The sequence below is a fragment of the Myiozetetes cayanensis genome, unplaced genomic scaffold (assembly GCF_022539395.1).
Source record: "Myiozetetes cayanensis isolate MyiCay16 unplaced genomic scaffold, myiCay2020 scf19, whole genome shotgun sequence".
Taxonomy (NCBI): Eukaryota; Metazoa; Chordata; class Aves; order Passeriformes; family Tyrannidae; genus Myiozetetes; species Myiozetetes cayanensis.
The window spans coordinates 11,678,425-11,699,739 of record NW_026087400.1 but is presented as its reverse complement, the minus strand read 5'-3'; the positions used below and the strand labels follow the sequence as shown (position 1 = coordinate 11,699,739).

The 21,315-nt window shown below is 41.9% G+C and overlaps 1 protein-coding gene across 14 annotated transcripts in view; it reads left to right on the top strand.

Moving 5' to 3' along the window:
* PTPRT (protein tyrosine phosphatase receptor type T) overlaps positions 1 to 21,315 on the top strand; it is a 432,724-nt gene that overhangs the window by 155,988 nt on the left and 255,421 nt on the right. For all 14 annotated transcript variants that reach the window (XM_050313539.1, XM_050313547.1, XM_050313541.1 and 11 more), the window contains exons 3-6: positions 4,801 to 5,072; positions 10,261 to 10,342; positions 13,486 to 13,601; positions 16,329 to 16,503. In XM_050313539.1, the coding sequence (XP_050169496.1) occupies positions 4,801 to 5,072; positions 10,261 to 10,342; positions 13,486 to 13,601; positions 16,329 to 16,503 (645 nt within the window). The remainder of the gene's footprint in view (positions 1 to 4,800; positions 5,073 to 10,260; positions 10,343 to 13,485; positions 13,602 to 16,328; positions 16,504 to 21,315) is intronic.

Below are 21,315 nucleotides of genomic sequence, written 5' to 3'. Positions count from 1 at the left end.
CCATCTGCTACAGAGCAGCGCTTCAGCTCCAGAAAGACGGGCTATGCTGCAGATGCATCAATAATAGGACGCTTATCAAGGCATCATTATGCTCCAAGCAGGGAAAAAATTGAAATTTATGGCCAGCTAGAGAGCACTTCGTGGTTTAATCCCCCAATTTTCGGTGGTATGTTTAATAACTAGGAGAGAGTGGCGTTTTATGTTGCTGCCGCTGGAGCGGGTTTTTGAAAAGGAATTTATTTACCGTCTTCCCATCCTCCGTCCTTCTGACTCATCTGAGCATAACACGTTCATTTTTAGTTATTCAGGGTAAAACCAGCAAGATATTAATTAATCTAACTTGTTGGTCCGAGAGCACCAAGTTTAATTGACCTGATATTCAATTTGTTTTAATGAGCTTATGCTTCTGTATCCAATAAACATAGAGAATAACTTTTACACAGCATGGATAAACTTTCCCCCACACTAAACTAATTTTTCAGTTCAGTTTTGACTTTGACATTTGAACATTTCTGGATGGAAGTAAACAAAACTGCGAGGCTAAATGATATTTTTGTTTCTTCTGGTACTGGTTTTTCCCAACTGGACATGCAAAGCTCTAAATAAGAGTTTCCCCAAGATATCTTTTGTTTCATTCAGATTCTTGCCTGGAGACATTTAGGAGGCTTTCAGTCATCTATTGATCAATAATTTCCCTTTGCGACATGTTAATTCATTCCCCAGTTCTTTGTATAAGTGGAGAATGTGAAAAGTGATTTGTTGGTGCCAGGCCAGATTGTATCTCTTTTATTTGCACATACAGGCCTATAAATTGGGAATAAGTCCCATCAGCTTCAATTCTGTGCTCAGCCTAAAGAAGGCTGTCAGAGTCTGAATCACAATATGTCAGTTTTTATTAAGGATAATAAGGAAAACCACATTTGTCTTTAAAAGGCAAGTTTAGTTTGGTTTGGTTTTATTTTTTTCCTATTGGGAGCTATTATTGTGATCTCTCATCTGCTCCTAAGTGGTGGATCCTGCCCAGACAAGCTCCACTGGACATGGATATTTTTAATAGGATAGTGGATCTTGGAGCCTTCAGAGCAACTTTGTGAAGGTCCCAGAGGACAGGATTCCTGCTCAAGTTCACTCTGTGAAAAGAAAAGTGAAATTGTGTATATTTGGAGACCAATTTACAGGGTGTAATTTATTCACAGCTGAATTTTCTAGGTCAGCATATCCTTGCACCCAGCATCAGTGATTGTCCTGATGGAACTCCCAGGTTTTCCTCCCCAGCATGGCCAGGCTGGAGGTGGTTCTGTGTGGTCCTCTGGTGTGGGCCATGCCTGGACTAACCATGGGAAGGGTTTGTGGTGGCAGCTACCACACCAGGTCTCTGCAGAAACCAGGCCTGTGGTACAGTCAGTAGGTGACAAACCCATTTAAACCCAGAGTGAGTACTTTTCTGTGACAGACGTGGAACTGTAAGTGGAAATTTTTCGTCTTTTCCACTGTTGTATAAAATCATGCCTCTTATCAGGACTTTTCTTGAGATAGTCACAGTTCTTATACCGTTTCCTCCTGTGTCTCTAGAAGTGTTGCATTAAAAAAAAAAATCATATGCTATAAATAGGAAGCTGTGAATAATTTACCCGTGACAACTGTTTGTAAGGCTATTTTTTAGCAACTAATTATTTTACTAAGTGCTTTTTGGTGGATGGGTACTTTACTTGCTGGTGTTGTCAGTGCTGGATTCAGGCTCCACACTCTCCCCAGAATTGTCAGCAGTTGCACAAAAGGCTGTTGTCACTGCTAAGAGATTGTGATTCATTTTTTGTGGGTGGCAAAAAATAAAATCGTAATTATTGCTTGGAACTTTTTATAAAAGCTGATGTTTTTTCTCCCAGAGGAAAGCTCGTTATTTTTATATATGAGCCTGTAAAAGTGAAACACTCCCTAACTTTTTCTGTCACTGAAACACTTGCCTCCCCCAGTGCAGCTCAGGACTATATTGTGTTAGACACAGTACAGGCTCTGAGTAGCTCTTTAGGGTAGGATAATCTACATATTATCCAAATTAGAAAGAGAAGAGTTGAGAAAGATGCCCAGAAGTGGAATGCTGTGCCACATGATCCAGTCAATTATGGTGTAAAACCCCATTTTTCTGGGTTCCTGTGCACTTGTAGGAGGCACTTGGTCAAAAACCTTGTGGGTGCTGTGCCCCTCTAGGCCATGCTACCCTTACTCAGCAGTTTTTACAGTCTTTCCTCCCAAATTCTCTGGAGAAAAGTGGTTCTTGCGACTAGTCCTGCTTTATTTTTACAGGAAGATGAGACAGGCCGTGTATTGACAGAGATGACAGAATCTCAGACTGGTTTGGGTTGGAAAGGACCTTAAAGCTCATCCAGTCCCACCTGCTGCCATGGGCAGGGACACCTTCCACTAGCCCAGGTTGCTCCAAGCCCTGTCCAACCTGGCCTTGGACACTTCCAGGGATCCAGGGGCAGCCACAGCTTCTCTGGGCAACCTGTGCCAGGGCCTGCCCACCCTCCCAGGGAAGAATTTCTGCCCAATATCCCATCTGAACCAACCATCCTTCAGTTTAAAGCCATTCCCCTTGTCCTGTCCCTCCATCCCCTGTCCCAAGTCCCTCTCCAGCTCTCCTGGAGCCCCTTTAGGCCCTGGAAGGAGCTCTCACATCTCCCTGGAGTCTTTTCTTCTCTGGGTGAACACCCCCAGCTCTCCCAGCCTGGCTCCAGCGCTCGTGGAAGTGTCACAATCAGCCTTTTACCAAACCTGGCTGTGTCAGGTTTCCAAGCTGTTGCCTCTCCAAGCCTGCTGGCAGTTGTGCTTTCTGATATCTTGTTGTCTCAGATCATACAAACAGAACTCAAATTTCAGTTTCTCAAAAGTTTAGTTTAGATGGGTAGAATTTTAAGAATAGTCTGTATATGGTAGGTGCTGGAGAAGAGGATTTTGTGGTTAACTGGGAGCAGAATTACACCAGCATTGGACATTTGTCAGGATCCTGATTATTAGAGGGAAACTGAAAAGTTTGGATTCAGCTCTTACATTCCTCAGAAAATATGAACCTGGAATTTGGGCCATTTTGGTTTTCAGCATATCAACATGAAGGACAGAATTGCCAGAGACCATCTTGCCTGTAAATTTTCCTGTTTCTTGTAGAACCTCTTTCCCAGCTGTGCTTATTGTACTTGAATTTTCTTTAGGGTGTATGATTTTTTTTCCTTTTTCTTTTTTTCTTTTAAAAGATTGACTTCCTTCTGCATCTGTGCTTGTCAGTCCTTTACAAAATGCATATATATAATATAAACAGTGGAGGAAAAAAAACCCTTTTTCATGAGAGAAAGTTGCTCATACCTGTTATAAATTTAAAATATGTGACTGTTCACTGCACAGAATTGATCCAAATGTTTGTGTGGTCACCCTGCTATGATGGGGAATAGGAAAAGTCAATGGGTCAGAAGTGAGACAGGACTTTTCAAGTCTTCTGTGAACTGCAAGATGCCAGCAGAGAAATACATTTGTAGCATTACCTTGGCAGCAGCATCAGAACTGAGAGTGTCGAGAGGGCTGTGCTTGATTAAAAATTCTCATTCCTGGCTGCTGACACGCAGATTTCCCCCCAGCCCCGGTGCCTCGGTGTTTTCTCCATCTTTTTCTGAGTGTGAGTGTCTGTGCCCACGTAAAGGAGATCCTTTAAACAGAACTGAATCAAATAATGTTCTCCCTTATTGCCAACATTTGTCACCTTGATGCATCTGCGAGGAGATGAGTCGAGGCACGATGTGCCATAAAATAACTGCCTGATGAATCAGAATGTGAGTTCAACATCAAGTGCCGTGGTTAATATGATGCAAGATTCCAGGTGAACAAACTCATAAATTGCCTTACTATATATTCCCCTCCCTAAATTCAGCCTGCCTTCCCTCCTACAAGGATAATTGGCCTGTTGCATTATGACAAGTCGAGATTTTGCTGTTCTACCTACAAGCCTCGTTCGTCTGGGTTCTGAAAATTGGGGTTTTCTCAACACAGCCTTCAGAAGTTTCAAGTGCCAGGGTTCACAGGTGTAGATTGGCATGAAGTGGGCAGGGGCTTGTGGGCAAATGTCAGCTGAGAATTTTGCCTGTTGTAGTTTTCATATTAAATCACAGAATTGTTAAGTCTGGAAAAGACTTTTAAAGATCATCAAGTCCCAGTAACACCATGTTCACCACTAAACCATACCCTCCAGTGGCATGTCAACACAATTTTTGAACAGTTCTAAAGGTGGGATTCCACCATATCCTTGGACAGTCCATTCCAGTGCTTTACAACCCTTTCCGTGAAGAAATTTTTCCTAATATCCCATCTAAACCTCCTCTGGTGCAACTTGAGGCCATTTCCTCTCATCCTGTCACTTGTTACCTTGTATTAAATGTGCCTTTCAGGGGCTGTATACTGTAGGAGAACCTTGTTGCTGCTTGAAGTGGGAATGGGCTTCTGTTTGGAGTGGCTGTTTTATCACAAGGTGCTAAAATAATACAAGCTAAACAGTACTTTGATTTTGATTTTTAAGGTAACCCAGTTAAAGTGGTTCCAGCTGGCCCTGAGCCCACTGGTGTATATACCCTGCAATTTTAATATCCTTTCATTCTGTTACCTAACAACGTGCATCAAACAGCTGGTTTGAGTTCTTCAGATGAACGTTGTGTTTTGTGGCTTCTGAGGGAATCGCGGAGTTTAAAAATGGAGCTGTTTAGAGTCGAAAAAGCCAAGCAAACCCACTTTTTCTTCTCCTTTCGCTCTCCCCCGCAGGCTCCTTCATGATGGTGAACAGCTCTGGGCGAGCATCAGGGCAGAAAGCCCACCTGCTGCTGCCCACACTGAAGGAAAACGACACCCACTGCATCGACTTCCACTATTATTTGTCCAGCAGAGACCGTTCCAGCCCCGGCTCCCTCAACGTCTACGTGAAGGTGAACGGGGGCCCCCAGGGCAATCCCATATGGAATGTCTCAGGAGTCGTGACGGAGGGATGGGTGAAGGCAGAGCTGGCCATCAGTACCTTCTGGCCACATTTTTATCAGGTATGTGTTTGTAATGTTTTTCTCTCCCTTGCCTTTGAACATCTGTTGTTAGCCAGAGGGATTTTGGAAATCCGCTCTCGCCTCCCTGACTTTTTCCCATCCAAGTAAATTCATTTGTAGTGGTTATATCTTGACATACTTCTTCCCACTTCACCCTTTCTCTTTAGTTGTTGTCAGGTCACAGAGTGATGGATGAGAGTCAAGTTATTAACAAGTCAAACCCCCCTTGTTCACGATAGAATGGGCACGTAAACCAGTTTTTTATTGGCACTTTCCATGGCCCTCTGTAACTGTAAATACAGCTGAGTTTCTAGATGTGTAGCTGTACTTTGCATAAGTCCATGAGAGGAAAGGATGAAGAGATGCAAATGTGTGCAGAGTGGTGTTCTAAGGGCAGTGCACAACTTGTCCCCGTTCTGAAGGCACACACTGAAGAGCTTCTGCTCCATCTGAATTAACAGGAACCTGGTCATGCACCAGAATTTGCTTCCTCGGAGCTGCTCCGCAGAGGTGACACAAATGATCTTTCACCCACGTAATCAGTGCTTGAAAAACCTGGAAAAGCCAGTCTGATCTCACACTAAGAGGGATCCTGCTCTCAGATATATCATTAGTGAGGCTTCTTGAGCCTCACTTAGGTCTTTTACAAGTCCTTTTGCAGGTCAAGTTTGCTTTCCCTGGGTAAAAAAAAAAAATCCTTTAAATCAAACAAGAATTTTCCACTGCAGCACAAAAATGAGCGGTTTGGAAGGCAGCAGTAACTGCCCAGGAGTAGCTCCTTCCTGGAAAATGCAAGGGGCTTCCTTTCTGACTTTTTGGTGAGTCAGAGTGATGTTTCCTTCTGTTTGTACTTGTATTATCATTCCTTAAGTGTGGCTTTTACAATGTGAGATCTGTCCCACTGTTCTGGGGGTCTAGGAGAGTGATCTGTCTTCTTCAGTCCCTGATTTTATAAACCATCTTGTTGATGGTCTGCAGTCCTGTGAGCTTCTACATTTAATCAAGGTTTTAAAGAAAAATAAAAATAAAGAGAAAAGAGAACTTTAGGCTTGCAAAAATGAAGAGGAAAAATGATCAGTATTTGGCAGCCTGAAGTAACACTTCTTGCTAAAGGAGTCCAGAGGTGGCAGGACAGCAAAAGCTTGGGTGTGTTGCTGCCTGAGGAGAGTCTCATTTCACTTTCAGGATCTGGGGTGTGCCAGTAGAGTGTTATTTAATAAAATCTCAGGGTGGTTTGGGTTGGAAGGGACCTCAAAGGTCATCTCATTCCACCCCCTGCCACAGGCAGGGACACCTTCTACTAGCCCAGGTTGCTCCAAGCCCCGTCCAACCTGGCCTTGGACATTTGCAGGGATGGGGCAGCCACAGCTTCTCTGGGTAATCTGTGCCAGGGCCTCCCCACCCTCACATTTACCATTTATCTGTCAGCTTTGAATGAAAATTGCAGTCCTGGAGAACTTTGTCTGCAAGAGGCCTGAAGGCATGTTCTGTGTTTTGAAAGCACTGGGTAACATGGGAAAAAACCAGCATTTTTCCTAAATATTGAAGTCTGCATCAGGCAAAATGTGGATTATACTCTTAGTGCACAGAAACCTCACCATCCTGAATTGTGATGTGCATCAAAAATTCTGACAGGAAAAAAAAAAAAATCTGGAGCTCTCTATCCTGGCTCTGGGGCTTCAGCGACTGCTTGGAGCTTTGGAGATGTGACTGGTGGAAAACTTATCCAAACCACTTGCCAGGGGTCATGTTTTAGGTCTGGCAGTTCTTTGGAAGGGGTCATAGGAGTCATCTGACTGCAAAAACACTGCTGAGATAGAACTGTGTGGGGAGGGGGTGGTGGAGATTTATCGTGCCTGCCCTGGAGTTACTCGCACTTGGATTCCCAGCCTGCAAATGTTTTTAGTGGAGCGAGAAAAAGCTGTTAATAGTTCTTGGAGAAAGGTAATACTTGTAATCTTGAATTACTGCTCGCCACGAGGATGAACTTAGTCCCAGAATGCACCAAGGGCAGCACTAGAGCCTGCCAGGAAGTGTTTTTTTTTGATGTATAACAAGGAATGTTATTGATCCAGGCCTGGAGAAAACTGTTGTACCACACCAGATGAGCTGCTAACACAGACATTGTGGGTAAATCACAGCGCTGAAATGTGGGGCTGTTTATTGGGAAGGAAACAGGAAATGGCTTTGTATTTGCAGTTCTCAGGAGCATTTAAAGATGTTTTCTTTAATAGTAAAGCTTGGTATTTTTTCATCTTTATTAATATCTGAGAAGTTCCTTAAATGCAAGGCATCGTTAAATGTTTGTCTCAACCATTCTGCTGCATTTCCAGCTGAATTTAAAAGGTCTTGAGCGATACTCAGTGTGAAATTTGCAGAAACAGGTCCCATAAGCATTTATTCCTACCTTTTCCTCATGTTGGGTCTCAGTTCCCTGTTTTTAGAAATGCCTGCATGCTTCCATGCTTCTCACTTTGATAGAGATGCTGCAAAACATAGGAAAAACCAACAGTGTGGAAGTTTGAACTGGGAAATAACAAGAATACCTGAGTGTAACAGAGAATAAAATAGTCAAACAATATAGCCTGAATTCTCAGCAACAGTCTCCTCAGTGGATTTTGCACCAGCATACATGGATTTTTTAGAGGCTGACTGTTGTTACTGGATTAAATTACATTGTGCTGTATTAAAGATCCTGTACATATTGGGAATTAACCAAACACAATTCTCTGTATATCAGTGCCTGCTCTTGCCACACACTAATAGCTGATGCCAATGCCTTGGAGTAGTTTTCATCCCAAGTTTTTGGCTTGCAGGAAATTGAAAATCAGTTTATCATGGCTTTTGGCTTCTCACAAATGCAAAACTAAAATAAGATTTTTGTAGCTCTAATGTTGCCCTTTAATTCAAGCCTGAAGGGAGTTGCAGTAGTGCCTTGTGTGACCTTCCCTGTGAGTGTAATTTTTATCAGGAATGACATTTAATTTCTAAAGTGATTATTATTTCCATACCAAGGGCTCCTGTTTTACACTGTTATTTTATATGGTCCCTAAAAAGCCTATCAAGGACCTTGATAACACAAAACACTTGTTGATAGATGATATCTTCCAGAGACTTGCTGCTTCCTAGTGCTCCTTGGACAACCAGTCTCCTTGTTGTCCAGTCTCTCCTGGAGTAGAACTTTGTTTCTACAGTTCATTAACATTTGAACTTTTCTTGCTTTGTATTTTTGCCTGTTCATTTTTGTGTTCTACCTGTTTTTATAGTGTCTGTTTGTTTGTTTTGTTTTTAATCATGAATGTATTTCAGGAGATCTCACATCTGGCTGTGTTTTGCATCAGGGGAACAGATCTTAGTTATGGAATCATGAGTAGGAATTATGTTCTGGAAATTATTAACAGTAATTCTGCACTTAGGAAGGACATACTGGTCTATATTCAGAGCCAGGGCTTGCAGTGAGCAGCATTTCAGCAGCTGAACCTCGTACTTTTTTAAACCTTCTGATTAAGGAGATGAAGAAGCAGCTGAACAGTGACAGACTGGAAATGCCAGCTTTTATTTAAAATGAAAATAAGTGTTGAAAGCTGGTTTTAAATAGTTAACTTTGTGTTCTAGTAGTGAATTTTGGAAGTCACAAATTACTGAAATCCTTTCTCCTCTGGAATGAGGAGCTGCATTAGAACACTTCTCTAATGGCAGTAGCTGTGCCAGCTGTGTGTGTTAATTAACTCTGCCCTTGAAAACCTTATACTGGTGCAAAAATGAGCACTTCAGTACAGTGTGAACATTGCTTCAGTAAGATGGAATTAAACTGGGAATATCCCTTTCAAAAGCAAGGACAGGATCCATTACATCTTCCTCCACTCATTCAGGTTTTTAACGTATTAAAGGACAGCACTTCATTCCTTGGGGAAGAGAATCACTGATTTGAGAGGCAGAATCAACAAGATGCTAAATAATAAACCTGCAATTTTCTTTTTTCTGTTGCAGTTTAACATTTCTAAGCTTCCCCTTCCTTGCAGAGTCATAGCATGGTTCAGATTGGAAGGGATCCATAAGGATCACTGAGTCCAACTCTCTGCTCCTCACAGGTCTACCAAAAACCCAACCATGTGGTTGAGAGTGTCCTTCAGATGCTCCATGAGCTCTGACAGGTGCTGTGACCTCTTCCCTGGGGACCCTGTTCCAGGGACAGACCTCCCTCCCAGGGAAGGACCTTTCCCTGATGTCCAGCCTGAACTGACTCAGCTTTGTTCCATTTCCCTGTGTCCTGTCACTGGACACCAGAGTGAGATCAGCACCTTCCCCTCCACTGCCTCCCTCGAGGAGGTCAGCAGTTAAATTACTTTTAATGATCTCTTCATCAGTTTTTTAGGTTGGTTGTTTTGTTTGTTTTTCCCTGCACTCCTGTATATACAGGATACTTCAGGGCAACTTTCCAGGTAAAAATCACAAAGCCACAGGGTGGAACGATATTTTTGTTCATCTGTGATTGAACATCTGTCTTTTCAGGCCCAAATTAGTGGAATGCCTTAATTATCCAGATGTATAAATAGTGAAAAAAATGCTAGTTAGTGTACCATTAATGTAATGAAATGCTACATGTGGTTTTTAAGAATATTCCTTCTCAGACCATGATACTCAACCCAGGGAAAGGCAGAAACAACTTATTATATCAGGGAGAATCTTATTTCAGTCCAGTAACTGGAATCAGTGTCGTCCTTTGCTCATAATTTGCTTTCTAATCCTGCAAGGGCCTGCATGTCCAAGCAAGATTTTCTCAAGCAGAATCCAGGCACAGTTACTGATTCAGTAAGAGAATTCTATCCATGTACAGCTTTCTCCCATTTTCCATGAACAAGATGTCAAGTGATTATCCACTGAGTGTTCTTAGACTGGTGTTTAAAGTGGATATAGGTGTGTGTATATACACAGGGTACCTTTTGCTTTTCCAAATCAGAGACACACTCAGTTATCTCTAATCTTAGTGAGTGTTGCTCTGAATTTTTGTTTTCCACCCCAAACAGAGTTGCATTGTATGTATAGACTGAATTGCCCTGGCATCCCTTTGTTATTAGTGATTAAATGCCTTGAATGACTCAGACATTGGAATAAGAGAAGAATGTGGTGAAATGACTAATGTAGGTGTTCTTTTTAAGGAATTTTTTTTCTTTCTTTTGTGTTTCAGGTGATATTTGAATCGGTGTCTTTGAAAGGACACCCCGGGTACATCGCTGTGGATGAAGTCAGAGTTCTCGCCCATCCATGCAGTGAGCACTCCTGGTTTTTCTAACTGTATTGATGTGTTATGTGCCAGGGTTTGCAGTCTGAAGGAATGATTTACCCAGTGGGGTCAGCACTAAAATGTCTTGTACCCCTCCAAGACCCCTAAAGACGCTCAGACTTGCATAATTACCCAAATATGCTAGCAGTGCAAAAGTCTCTCAGTCTCCAGCTAGAGCCAGGACTTCTGTGGAATTCTCTCTTCCTGTCTCGTTAGCAACACATAAAACTGATGGGTTTTATTATTTTTGAATCACATTGCTGCAGAAGACAATCTAAAAAAAGGTTCTCGTACTGACCTGTGTGGTTAACTTAAGAAAAGAACCACCAAATCGTTTCAGTGTTCCCTTGGCAAAGGGTCTGTCCCAAAGGTCAGTCTCTCTCAACAAATGTTAAACCCAGGCAGCACCCCCATAAGGATATTAAAATAAATCTTATTCAGACAGTGGACTTGCACAGGAGTAGAAACTAATACAGGTTCATTAAGTTGTTCATAAATGTTGGTGCTGTGTTTCTTCTATTGCAGCTGCAACAATAAGTTTAAATTTATTTAGTTATTTGTTACATTCAAAGAAGTCTTGAGGCTCTGTCTTTGAATCTGAACTTGTTTGGTTTCTTTGTGGCTTGAGGACTTTGTCTATATTATGTATATAACATACACTTTATTGTAAAGATGTTTTGGTTACAGCCCTTCTCACTGACTTGTGGTTTCAGTAAACCAGTGACAGCTGCTCACAAAAAAAAAAAAATCATGGATCATATTGATGGAGTGAAATCAACTGGTTTTCCTGCAATCAGAATGTCAAAGAACAGCTGCCATTCAATGTGACAGACATGGTTCTGCTCAAGTTTAACAGGACATTTCTGATAACTGCAGGATGCTTAATTGCTGTTTAAGTAAATTATGTTTGTATTTACCATGTGCTCGTTGCTCAGGCCTTTGGGTGCATTTGCTTCATTAAGAAATACTTACAGTCTGTATTAACCAGATGTTGCTGATAACTGGCAGCATCCAGACAAATCCCCAAATGGTCTGTGTGCCTTCACAGCCTGCTGGGTGATGGCTGGTCCATTTACTGGGAAAGAGTCCACTGAACAAACCATGGGGGGGTCAAAGCCTCGACAAGAAAGTGATGGGATTTTAAAAAGTTAGGCAGAATGCTGTGTTCCACTTAATTAAGTAAACTGATTTTGAATAATCCATTTCTCCAAGTATATTCAGGTCCTTCTCCAAAACTAAGGGCATTTTTGGAGAGTCAACACCAAAATGATTCAAACAGGGTTGTTTTGTGTGGGTTTTTTTAATCTGCAGCACACAGAGGTCATTACAAGCTGCAGGTTCTCTTCAGTCCCTGTAAATGCTTCTCCTGTTTTATTCCCAGTGTTGCTTTAGTTGTTCAGCAGTGACAGTCACCAGGGTAAATGTCACCCACGTGCTCCATTGCCTTGTACAGGCTTTGCCCCTCAGGCTCGTTTTACAGTTGTTATAAATCAAAACACAGGGACCGTGAAGCTCCCGATGACCCTGGAGGTTACTGAAATCACTGCTCTTATTTCTTTGCCTCTGCTTTACCTTCCCAGATGACAGTACAGCCCCCATACCAAGCAAAAACAGGGAAATGCCCCTAATGACACAGTAATGGGGAAAAATAAATGTATTGCTGCTGTTGCCTTTGTTCCTCCCTTTGTCCTGTGAAGGGATGCACTGGAATATCCACTTTCATTATACTAAAAGCTCATTGACTGTGCATGAGCCCCTGCCATCCCAGGACAGCCCCATGCTCCAGAAGCTGGGCAGACCTCAGGACCAGGATTTTGGGATTGGTGTGACTGCACTCTTGTATTTTGAGCTTCCTTAGAGCTGCCCACTGCAGACTGCAGGCAGAAATTCCTAAAATTAGCCTGAGACTACCCTGTAGAATGTTCTGACTGTCACCCACAGGTAGTTTCCCAGTAAACCTTGATGCAGATTCCCAGTGCCCAGAAAGCAGGATGGTACAGAGTCGCTGTCCTTCAGGAGCTGTCAGCAAACTGAGTGTGTGCTGAAGGGGACACAGAGGTAGATAAACATCTTTGACACGATGTACAGACACATGTTCTGTGTTCATGTGTCTGTAGTACACAAATACTTGTATGTCAAGCCTTGTGCACAACCACAGGTGGCCACATTCTTTTCATGCTCTCTGATTCCAGCAGAAGGAGACAGGTTGGAATATCCTCTAAAATTATGTATTTCATCAGTGTCTAATTATACTAAAAAATGCAAAGATGAAGTTGAAAAACTCTGACCTTTATAGGCTTGCAAGGCTGTTCAGTGTGTCCTACTAAAAGTTTTCAAATGGTGCACAGACCTTCTGAAGCCTGGCAAGAACTAAGTTCACATAAAGGTGTCAAACTCACTGCTGTAATCTTGTTTATGTTTTTGTAATTTAAATTAGAGATGTAACTGAGCCTGGTATTTAGTCAAAAAGATAATCCTCTGATCTAGTTCCTTTGTGAACAAATTGCATGTCTGCATTTTAATATCAGTGGTTTAATTTTGAACTAATGCTGAATTTAGTAACAGCAAAACACTGATATCAGTGATCTTCAACTAAACCAGTGATACAATGCTGTCAGTTATATGAATATTTCATTTCATATCTGATTTGATATTAATGATGCATTATTCTAAAGGTCTAGGACGTATTTGATAGTCAATAAAATAAAAAGGATAAAAGACCCTTGTGAAAATGTGGTTTGGGTCAGTCATGCTTGACAAGCGCAGAAGCATTCGATTTTTCTTTGACCTTTTTAGAAACACAGTTTTCTGAAGAAAAGAAATTGCTCAATCACTCTTTATAGCAAGCAATAAGAAATTGTGCCAATGACCGTGAACTTGTGATTTGATCCAAATCTGGGTTTTTAGATGTGCCAGGGCTCTCTAAGATCCCTTAGGCCATCCTCCCTCAGATCCATCTCCCACCTCTCTCTGCAGGGAGTAGTTAAACACCGAAGGATAGATTTATTTCACAAAAACACGTTGTCAAGGACAGCCCTGATGCCTTGCTGAGTGTTTCTGTCTGGGTTGGTGTAACACAGCCAGTTACTGCCTTGCTCTACCCTTGCAATATTTTGCCTCTTTTGTCAGGAAAAGCACCTCATTTCCTGCGGCTCCAGAACGTGGAGGTGAACGTGGGACAGAACGCGACGTTCCAGTGCATTGCCGGGGGGAAATGGTCCCAGCATGACAAGCTGTGGCTCCAGGTAAAGTAATGACCTCTTTTGGAGTGTTTTTTTCCTCTTTGGTTTGGTTTTATTAAAGATTTTGCAAGGAAAATTAATATGGGAGAGAAAAACCGGGTGGTGGGGCAAAATCTTTTCATTGAGACCCTTTGAGAACTGCCTTAAATCATTTCTGGGTGAGAGCTTAAGGTGGCAAAGTACAAAGTCACGATACAGGAAATGGAAAAAATGGCCAGTGACAGCAAAATTCTGGTTTCAAACAAGTGCCCATGCTCCTCTAAACACTCAGTCATAAAGCAGAGCAGACAGAATAAGTTGAACAGCTCTTCTCTTCTTGTTATGCAATCAGCTTTCCTCTCACCCTCCAGGAAGGTTGTTAGCCCAGTGACAATATGGTAAGAGGAAAACCTGCTTTAGGGTCTGGGATTACTTACCTGGATAGTGAAAACAGGCAAACTCAGTGTGTACCCAATGTGTTTCTTGCTCCCAATTTCCCTTGCCTGCGTTAACAGCAGATTATTTTAGTCACTCACTAGAAGACCAAAACATTCCCCCTCTGGGTGTCTTATTTTCAACCCACTGGTTGGACTTGAAAGTCTTGGTCCTGCTCTTCAGGTGGGTGCAGGAACAACCTTGAGAATTCATTTTCAGAGTTAGAAATGGAACAGACACCAACCTGAACATACATCAACTCGTGGAGTGTGTGTTTCCCAGTGAAGGACAGAATTGTTTCTCCTGCCCTTGGAAGTGCTCTGATGTGGGGACTCCCAGCGTTACCATTCCAGAAGTTTTTAAAATAGTTCAATTCTTAAAGTGCTTAATATGCCAGGCAAGTCAAGAGGATTCTCTGGCTGTATGTTGGGCCAACATAAAATTTCAGAACACTTGGGCAGATGTGACTGAGGGTCTGATCAGTGTTTGTGACATCTGAGAGAAGAGAGGAAGGGCCTTTGTAGTCAGATAGTTAACAGATTTTATCAGACCTTATAATTGACTTCAGACATTCTAATACATTTTTAAAATAGCGTTTTCAAATCTAGTTTAAATAGAGGAATTGGTTTACCTAATCACAAAAATTAAAAGCAGCACCTAGGGAAAAGTTTTAAGTTGGTGGGAAATGTAGTTGGCATTATGTAAAAATGATATTACAGTCAGTAACTGTGCTCTCATCACAGCTGTTCTACTAAAAATCACATTTTTAACTGAAATTTCTTTACCAATTGTGTACTTCTAGCATTTATGGAGCCACATTTTTGGCTTATTCTTTATGATTTTTTTTCTTTTTTTGAGTTCTTCGAGTGAAATCTTTCCTCGGTTATGATGAGATGTGTGTAAAAACAGTTCTGACCTGGAACAGTATAAATCTTTCCCTCTGAGAAGCAGAGTTTTGGAAAGAAATCATTATTGTTGTTAATGGAAACCTGTTTTCCATTCTCTAAAACTGCAACATTTAATGAAAATATCCTTGGAAACACCACCAAAACCTGATTACTGGAAAAAAAGGAAAACAGCAGTGTGCTTTACTTTGAAATTCCTAATAAACTAGACCAATGAGAAAGTTGGCATATTTATGCTGTGGAGAACTATTCCTAGCTAATTCTTCATCTGTCCCTTTTCCAATTGGAATAGTATAGTCTGGCATTGGTAGAGAGGTTTATTGAGGAATGTTGGACTTATAAGGATGTCTGTTCATCCAGCCAATTTATTTAAATTGGTCCAGAATCAAAGTTTTACATCTGAAAATGCCAAGTTTGTAGAATCTGTTCATTTGTAGTGTTTTCCCAGGTGTACACAAAGCCTTCAGTTGTTGTGTTTTCATATCCAAGCTGGGCCTCTAATTACACTGTGCGGAGTTGCACAGTCAGAGCTGTCACTCTCCAGCCTTTGGAGTCATTAATCACAGAGCCACAGAATATCCTGAGTTGGAAGACACTCACAAGGATCATCCAGTTCAACACCTGGCCCTGCACAGACACCCCAGCAATCCCACCCTGTCCCTCAGAGCGTTGTCCAAACCCTCCTGGAGCTCTGGCAGCCTTGGGGCCGTGCCCACTGCCCTGGGGAGCCTGTTCAGTGCCAGCCACCCTCTGGGGAAGAACCTTTTCTAATCCTGCCCTGACACAGCTCCAGCTGTTCCCTGGGTCCTATCAGTGCTCACAGGGAGCAGAGATTGGAGCTGTCCTGGGGAGGAAACTGCAGACCCTGATGCTGTCTGACCTCAGTCTCCTCCTCTCCAGGAAGAACAAACAAAATGACCATATGGTTTTCCTTCTAGACCCTTCACCATCTTCATATTCCTACAACACATCAAATGCCCAAATATGTTTTAAAAATTAATCAGAAGTGCAAACTTAAATATAACATAGAATCATAGAATGCTCTGGGTTGGAAGAGGTCTTCGAGGTCATCCCAAATGGCAGGGACACCTTCCACTGGCCCAGATTGCTCCAAGCCCCGTCCAACCTGGCCTTGGACACTCCCAGGGATGGGGCAGCCACAGCTTCTCTGGGCAACCTGTGCCAGGGCCTCCCCACCCTCACATATGTGTAAGAATATGCAGAACCCTGTGCACATCTCAGGGGTGTTGCTGTCAACAAAAAAACTGTGCCTGTATGAAATCCCTCCCTTCAGCGCGAGCACGAAGGTCTGCACAACGTTAAGCGTCACAGGGACCGAGTTAAACGTGGGTGCATAAACTCATAACCCGTGTGTCTTCCTAACTGGGGTTATTTTTCTCTGCCCTTGCAGCAGTGGAATGGAAGGGACACGGCCCTGATGGTCACTCGAGTGGTCAACCACCGGCGCTTCTCGGCCACCGTGAGCGTGGCCGACACCTCCCAGCGCAGCATCAGCAAATACCGCTGTGTCATCCGCTCCGACGGGGGGTCTGGAGTGTCCAATTATGCAGAGCTAATAGTGAAAGGTAGGTTGCCCTAAAGCAGCAGCTTGATGCAAGAGGAGTGTTTCCTTCCTCCCAGATGACAGCTCTGTATAAAAAAATTTACGTTCTGTTGGGCCTTCTTGTTTCACTCTTTATTAAAAGGAGAAAGAAGGGTGAAAGGGACCTGAATTTAAGTTGGTAATTTAAAATAGATGTTTGAGTCTAAACTTTGGACACAGCCCCTCTGTGCCAGCTTTTGTGTGGTGGCTGTGGGGACTTAATGCAGCCAGGTGGAGTTTGGCTGTCAGTCAGCTTCACTTGCTTTACTTTACAATATTTCATTAGGCATTAATAACCTTGTGGCGGAGCATTGCATGTCAGGAGAGACTGCTTGGGACTGCTGGGAATAACTGGGATTGATTCTGCTGACGTCCTGAAATATGGAGTAGAGGCATCAGTAGTTCCTGAGGGATGCTTGGATTTTAGCCCTGTTAATTACTGTGATTCAAGAGCTGAACTTGTGCCTGACACATGCAAAGTGTGTCTTAATCTCACCTTCATGAGGCCGGTGGTGAAGTGCTATTCACTGCTCTGCTTTTTTATTTATTTATTTTTAAACCTGAGCTGCAGCAAGGGGATGCTGCATCAGTGACTCTTAGTGGGGAAATCAGAAGGTGGCTGAGTAGTTCTTGAGATACTCCGTGTTTGGGGTGGGGGTGATGTGAGGTAGGAGGAATTTGAATTCTGGGTCTCCTCAAAGAGTGTGATTTTATTGGTCTAAATGTTACACTTTTTTTGAAAACGGAGGAAGCTGTAGAAATGAGATCAAGTTGTCCAGTGTGCTACTTTCTGCCAGCTGAGTGTGTCATTTGATGATCAGTGTGCTGATGCCTTTATAATGCCTTGGAGTGTGGTGTGGTGCAGATGTTCAGATGCCACAGATCATGAAGAAAATGCTCCTTTTGGATGCCAGGTGCTTTTAATTCCCACTTGGAGATCTCACATCTTGTTCAAATCTGGAGGAATTAATTCATAACTAAAGTGGGATTGAGTTGCCAGGAGTAGCAGAGCTAGGATGGGATCATAGCTAAAGAGAGGGAAGGCAGTTATCCAGAGCAACCAGGCATCAGAATATTCCAGGTTCACAGAATATTCTGAGTTGGAAGGGACCCACAAGGATCATCAAGTCCAGCTCTTAAGTGACTGGCCCCCAGAGGATCAAACCCACAGCCTTGGTGTTACAAACACCAGGTTTTAACTGAGCTAAGCTCAGGGTCTTGAGTGTCTGGCACTTCCATGGTTGTTGTCATAAGCAGGGCAAAAACAACAGAATAAGTCAAAACCGTGAGTGGTTGGGTGTCCACCAGGAGACTTGTTGGTAGATTTGTTGCTGGATTACTCAGGCAGGCACATCCACGAACCTTTAGGAGAATAATATTGTTGTGGAAAGGTCCACTCCCACTCCTCATTCCTGATTAGGAGGCAGGGAAGGTTAAGTGGCTCATTGGAGGTCAGTCTGGTGCAGCCCTGTGACACACTGGGTGCTTCCAACCAGGCTGACTCATTTTAGTGGGAATAATAGCAAATTTGCAATGCTTGTGCACAGGCTGAAATGAAAGCAAATTGGAATTGTTTCATTCTGAAGAGATGTTTATTGAATTGCAATAATGTACTTGAGCATACATTCAATTAGTCTGTAATTGAAGTTTTGCTCAATTAATAGTCCTGCTCCTAAACCTGCTAAATCTGAGCTAATACTTTGCTTCCCTCGATCAGATGAACATAAAATCATAGAGGATTTCTTCAACAAAGGTTAAGATCCAGAAGTGTATCTATATATCTTTATAATGTAAAACTTTCCTTGCTTCCCCACGCATAAGGTATTTTATTGGAGTATTGAAAATGAAAAGTAATTTACATTTCTCAATATTGAATGTTAATATTTGGTAGACACTGAAATAGAGATTTTTTGCTTTGAAATGCACGTCCTTCTACACCCTAAATTGGACAATAAATACCTGTTTCAGCAAATGAAATGATCAATGAAATTAAACACACACCACCTTGCCTGTCTGTGGACATCTTCACTAAGAACAAAGTAATTACTGGAAATCTTATACAAAAGAACATAACTGTATTAGTTTCAATTTATTGCAGGATATTTAGTGGCAGGAGGTACATCTGTAGTACTGTGAAAATGCAGACAGCTCTTTGCTCTGTGTGCTAATGGTTGTCTGTCTTCTGACTGTTGTATAAATGACAATACCTTTATTCTTCTCTTGGCACTCTTGAATCATAATAGTCAGGCCAGAGAAACCTATAATTTCCATCTGTACACTTTACCATCCTTTGGTGCTCCAGTGGAAATAGCTCTTCTCTATTTCTCATCTCTCACTGTTGCATATATAGTAATTTAATACAATTTTGTACAGGGCAGTTAAAAAACCCCAAACAACAGCGATTCTCTGTCTTGCTGCGCTGCCTCTCACCTGAATGGGATGTTTCTTGTCTGGAGCTGTTTTAAACAAAAGCTGTGTGGCAGTTATTGTATTCTGTGCTTCTGTGAAGATTGTTTAAAACACTGGAAGTTGGCTCAAATCTTATCATTTAAGGTCTGTGTTAATGCCAATGTCCCTGCAGGACACTTGTCACATTATGAAGGTTGTGGATAACTCTCTGTGTGTATGGAGGATTGTTTGCAGTTGCTCTTTTCCCCCCCCAGTCCCTTTCAGATACTGTGGATGCTTAAATTAACTCCTCAATATATGATGGAAATGGATGAAGAGCTGATAAACAGGGAATATTACAGTGTCTGTAACATATCTTTGGTGAACTGATTTTTCTGAGACTTTTCACTTTTCAGGAAGTCCCTCAAATTTATTTTGTTGCTACCCTGATGCAAATACCTTTAAGGCTCCTGGTATTTTCTGATGGTCTGATCTGCTACTCCAGGGGTGGGAGTACTCAACAGAGCCCCTCTGCAGACCTCCAAGGGGGTGTTCCAGTTCTCTTCAGTTTTGTCTTAGTTGGTTTTCAAAATGTTTGGCTGAAAAATAATCTGCCTCTTGTCTGAGTGGCTCTCTGTCATCCTTGTGGTATTTTGGGACAGCTCATCTTTCATCAGGCTTTTCTCTGTCACAGGAGGAGCTGGTGCCTTGAGTGAGGTGGGTTCTTTGTCAGAGTTGTTTACTGTTCTTTCTCTAGGTCTTTTATGGCGTGATGCTTGTCACTGTAATTGCACCATCTGTTTATTAACTCACCAGGTACACGGTGAAAACTGCTCTAGTGATCTGAGTCTATTCCTAAAAACCCAAACCACAAAACAACGGAGAACAACAAATACACAGGCACTAAATAAACCTGAACAAAACCCCATGTCACGTTATTGGAGTTTAGATCCTCGTATATTTAAATAAATCTTTAAGCTTCTCCAGTATTAAATACACCTTGAAAATTCCAGATTTACAGTTCTAAGGCAGACTCATCAAGGAAAAGCTTTACAGGTGTTTTGTCTATCCCAGTATTTATTACTGGAACTGAGTCCAGAATAGTTTCAGTTCATTATTAAACAGCAGGAAGTCCTATTAGGGAAAGAACTTTCTGGGCTTAGAAGTAATAAGAAATAAAAACATCTCTGTTTTACAGCTGGGCCTGATCTTGGGCTGGAGTTGATCCTAGAAATGTCACATTGGGCTCTCCACCGGTTTCCTTGAATGAAAGAAGTGCAGTGTAGATATGAAAGTATGTTCCACATGTGCTCTAGAGAGTGTTCTTCGAATGAAAAGATGATTGTCTTCAATGTAATTATTTAGGATGGTCACCAACTCCTAAGTTTGTCACTTCATATTAAAGACATTACGAAGAGAGGTTGTGGATATGAAAAATATTCTTTGAAGTTCTTGTTTGTTGGTTTGTTCATTTAAAAAAGATATATTTTCATGCCTGATACATAGGCAGTTCTGTACCATGAGATATTTGTGCCAAATGTACTAATTAAAGTTGATGTGATATCCTTGCCATCGTGGGGTGATGTTGCTCCTGTTTCCATGGTGGTGCTCCAGTCCCCACGTGTCACTGAGGAGACTGGAGGTGTTCATAAACTAATGGTGCATTCACAATCTATATTTTCCCCAACTTTATATATCTCTTCTAAGTGACCTTTTGGTTCCTGTGTCAGATGAGCAGCAAGTACTGTTTTAAACTTTGCCTTGTTTGTAACCACCTGGGAAATCATAATGTCTTTCCAGTCACACTGTTGAACTTCTTCAAAGATTGGTGGTGCATCATTTGTGGGTTTTTTGTCTCCTCAGGTTATTTTAATTGTTTTTCTTCCCAATGCAAAAGTAAATCCAAGAGTTTTTGGTTTGTTCTGACTGGAATTTCATTTAAGACTGGTAGTGAGATTGGCATGGGATGAATTTGCTTGGATTTGTTTTTAATGAACAGATATCAAAGTATGATGTTGCTGCTGATGCATAAAGATCTTGACTAAATACCTGAATACATGCAAGCCTTTTCAGTTTCTAGTTAGAATTATTAAGAAGGTTTAAGGCAACTACACAGAAATCAATTTAGGACTGTTGATGCTCAGAACACATCCCAGTGCCTTTGCTAACTGGAAGTGTTCTTGCAGTGGGTGACCACCAGATGTGTGACATTAGAAAGCAAGCCTGGCAGCTTTTCATTCTTTTTCGTTGGTTTTTAATGTAGAGATTTTCATACAGGTTGATTGCTAATGATGCTCATGTGACATTACAATTCAAAATTACACTTTTTTTTTTTTCTGCTTGTGCCTGAGTTTAAAGTCTTAGCAGGAAAAGATGAGTCACATCCATTGTTAACTCTCTTCTGTTC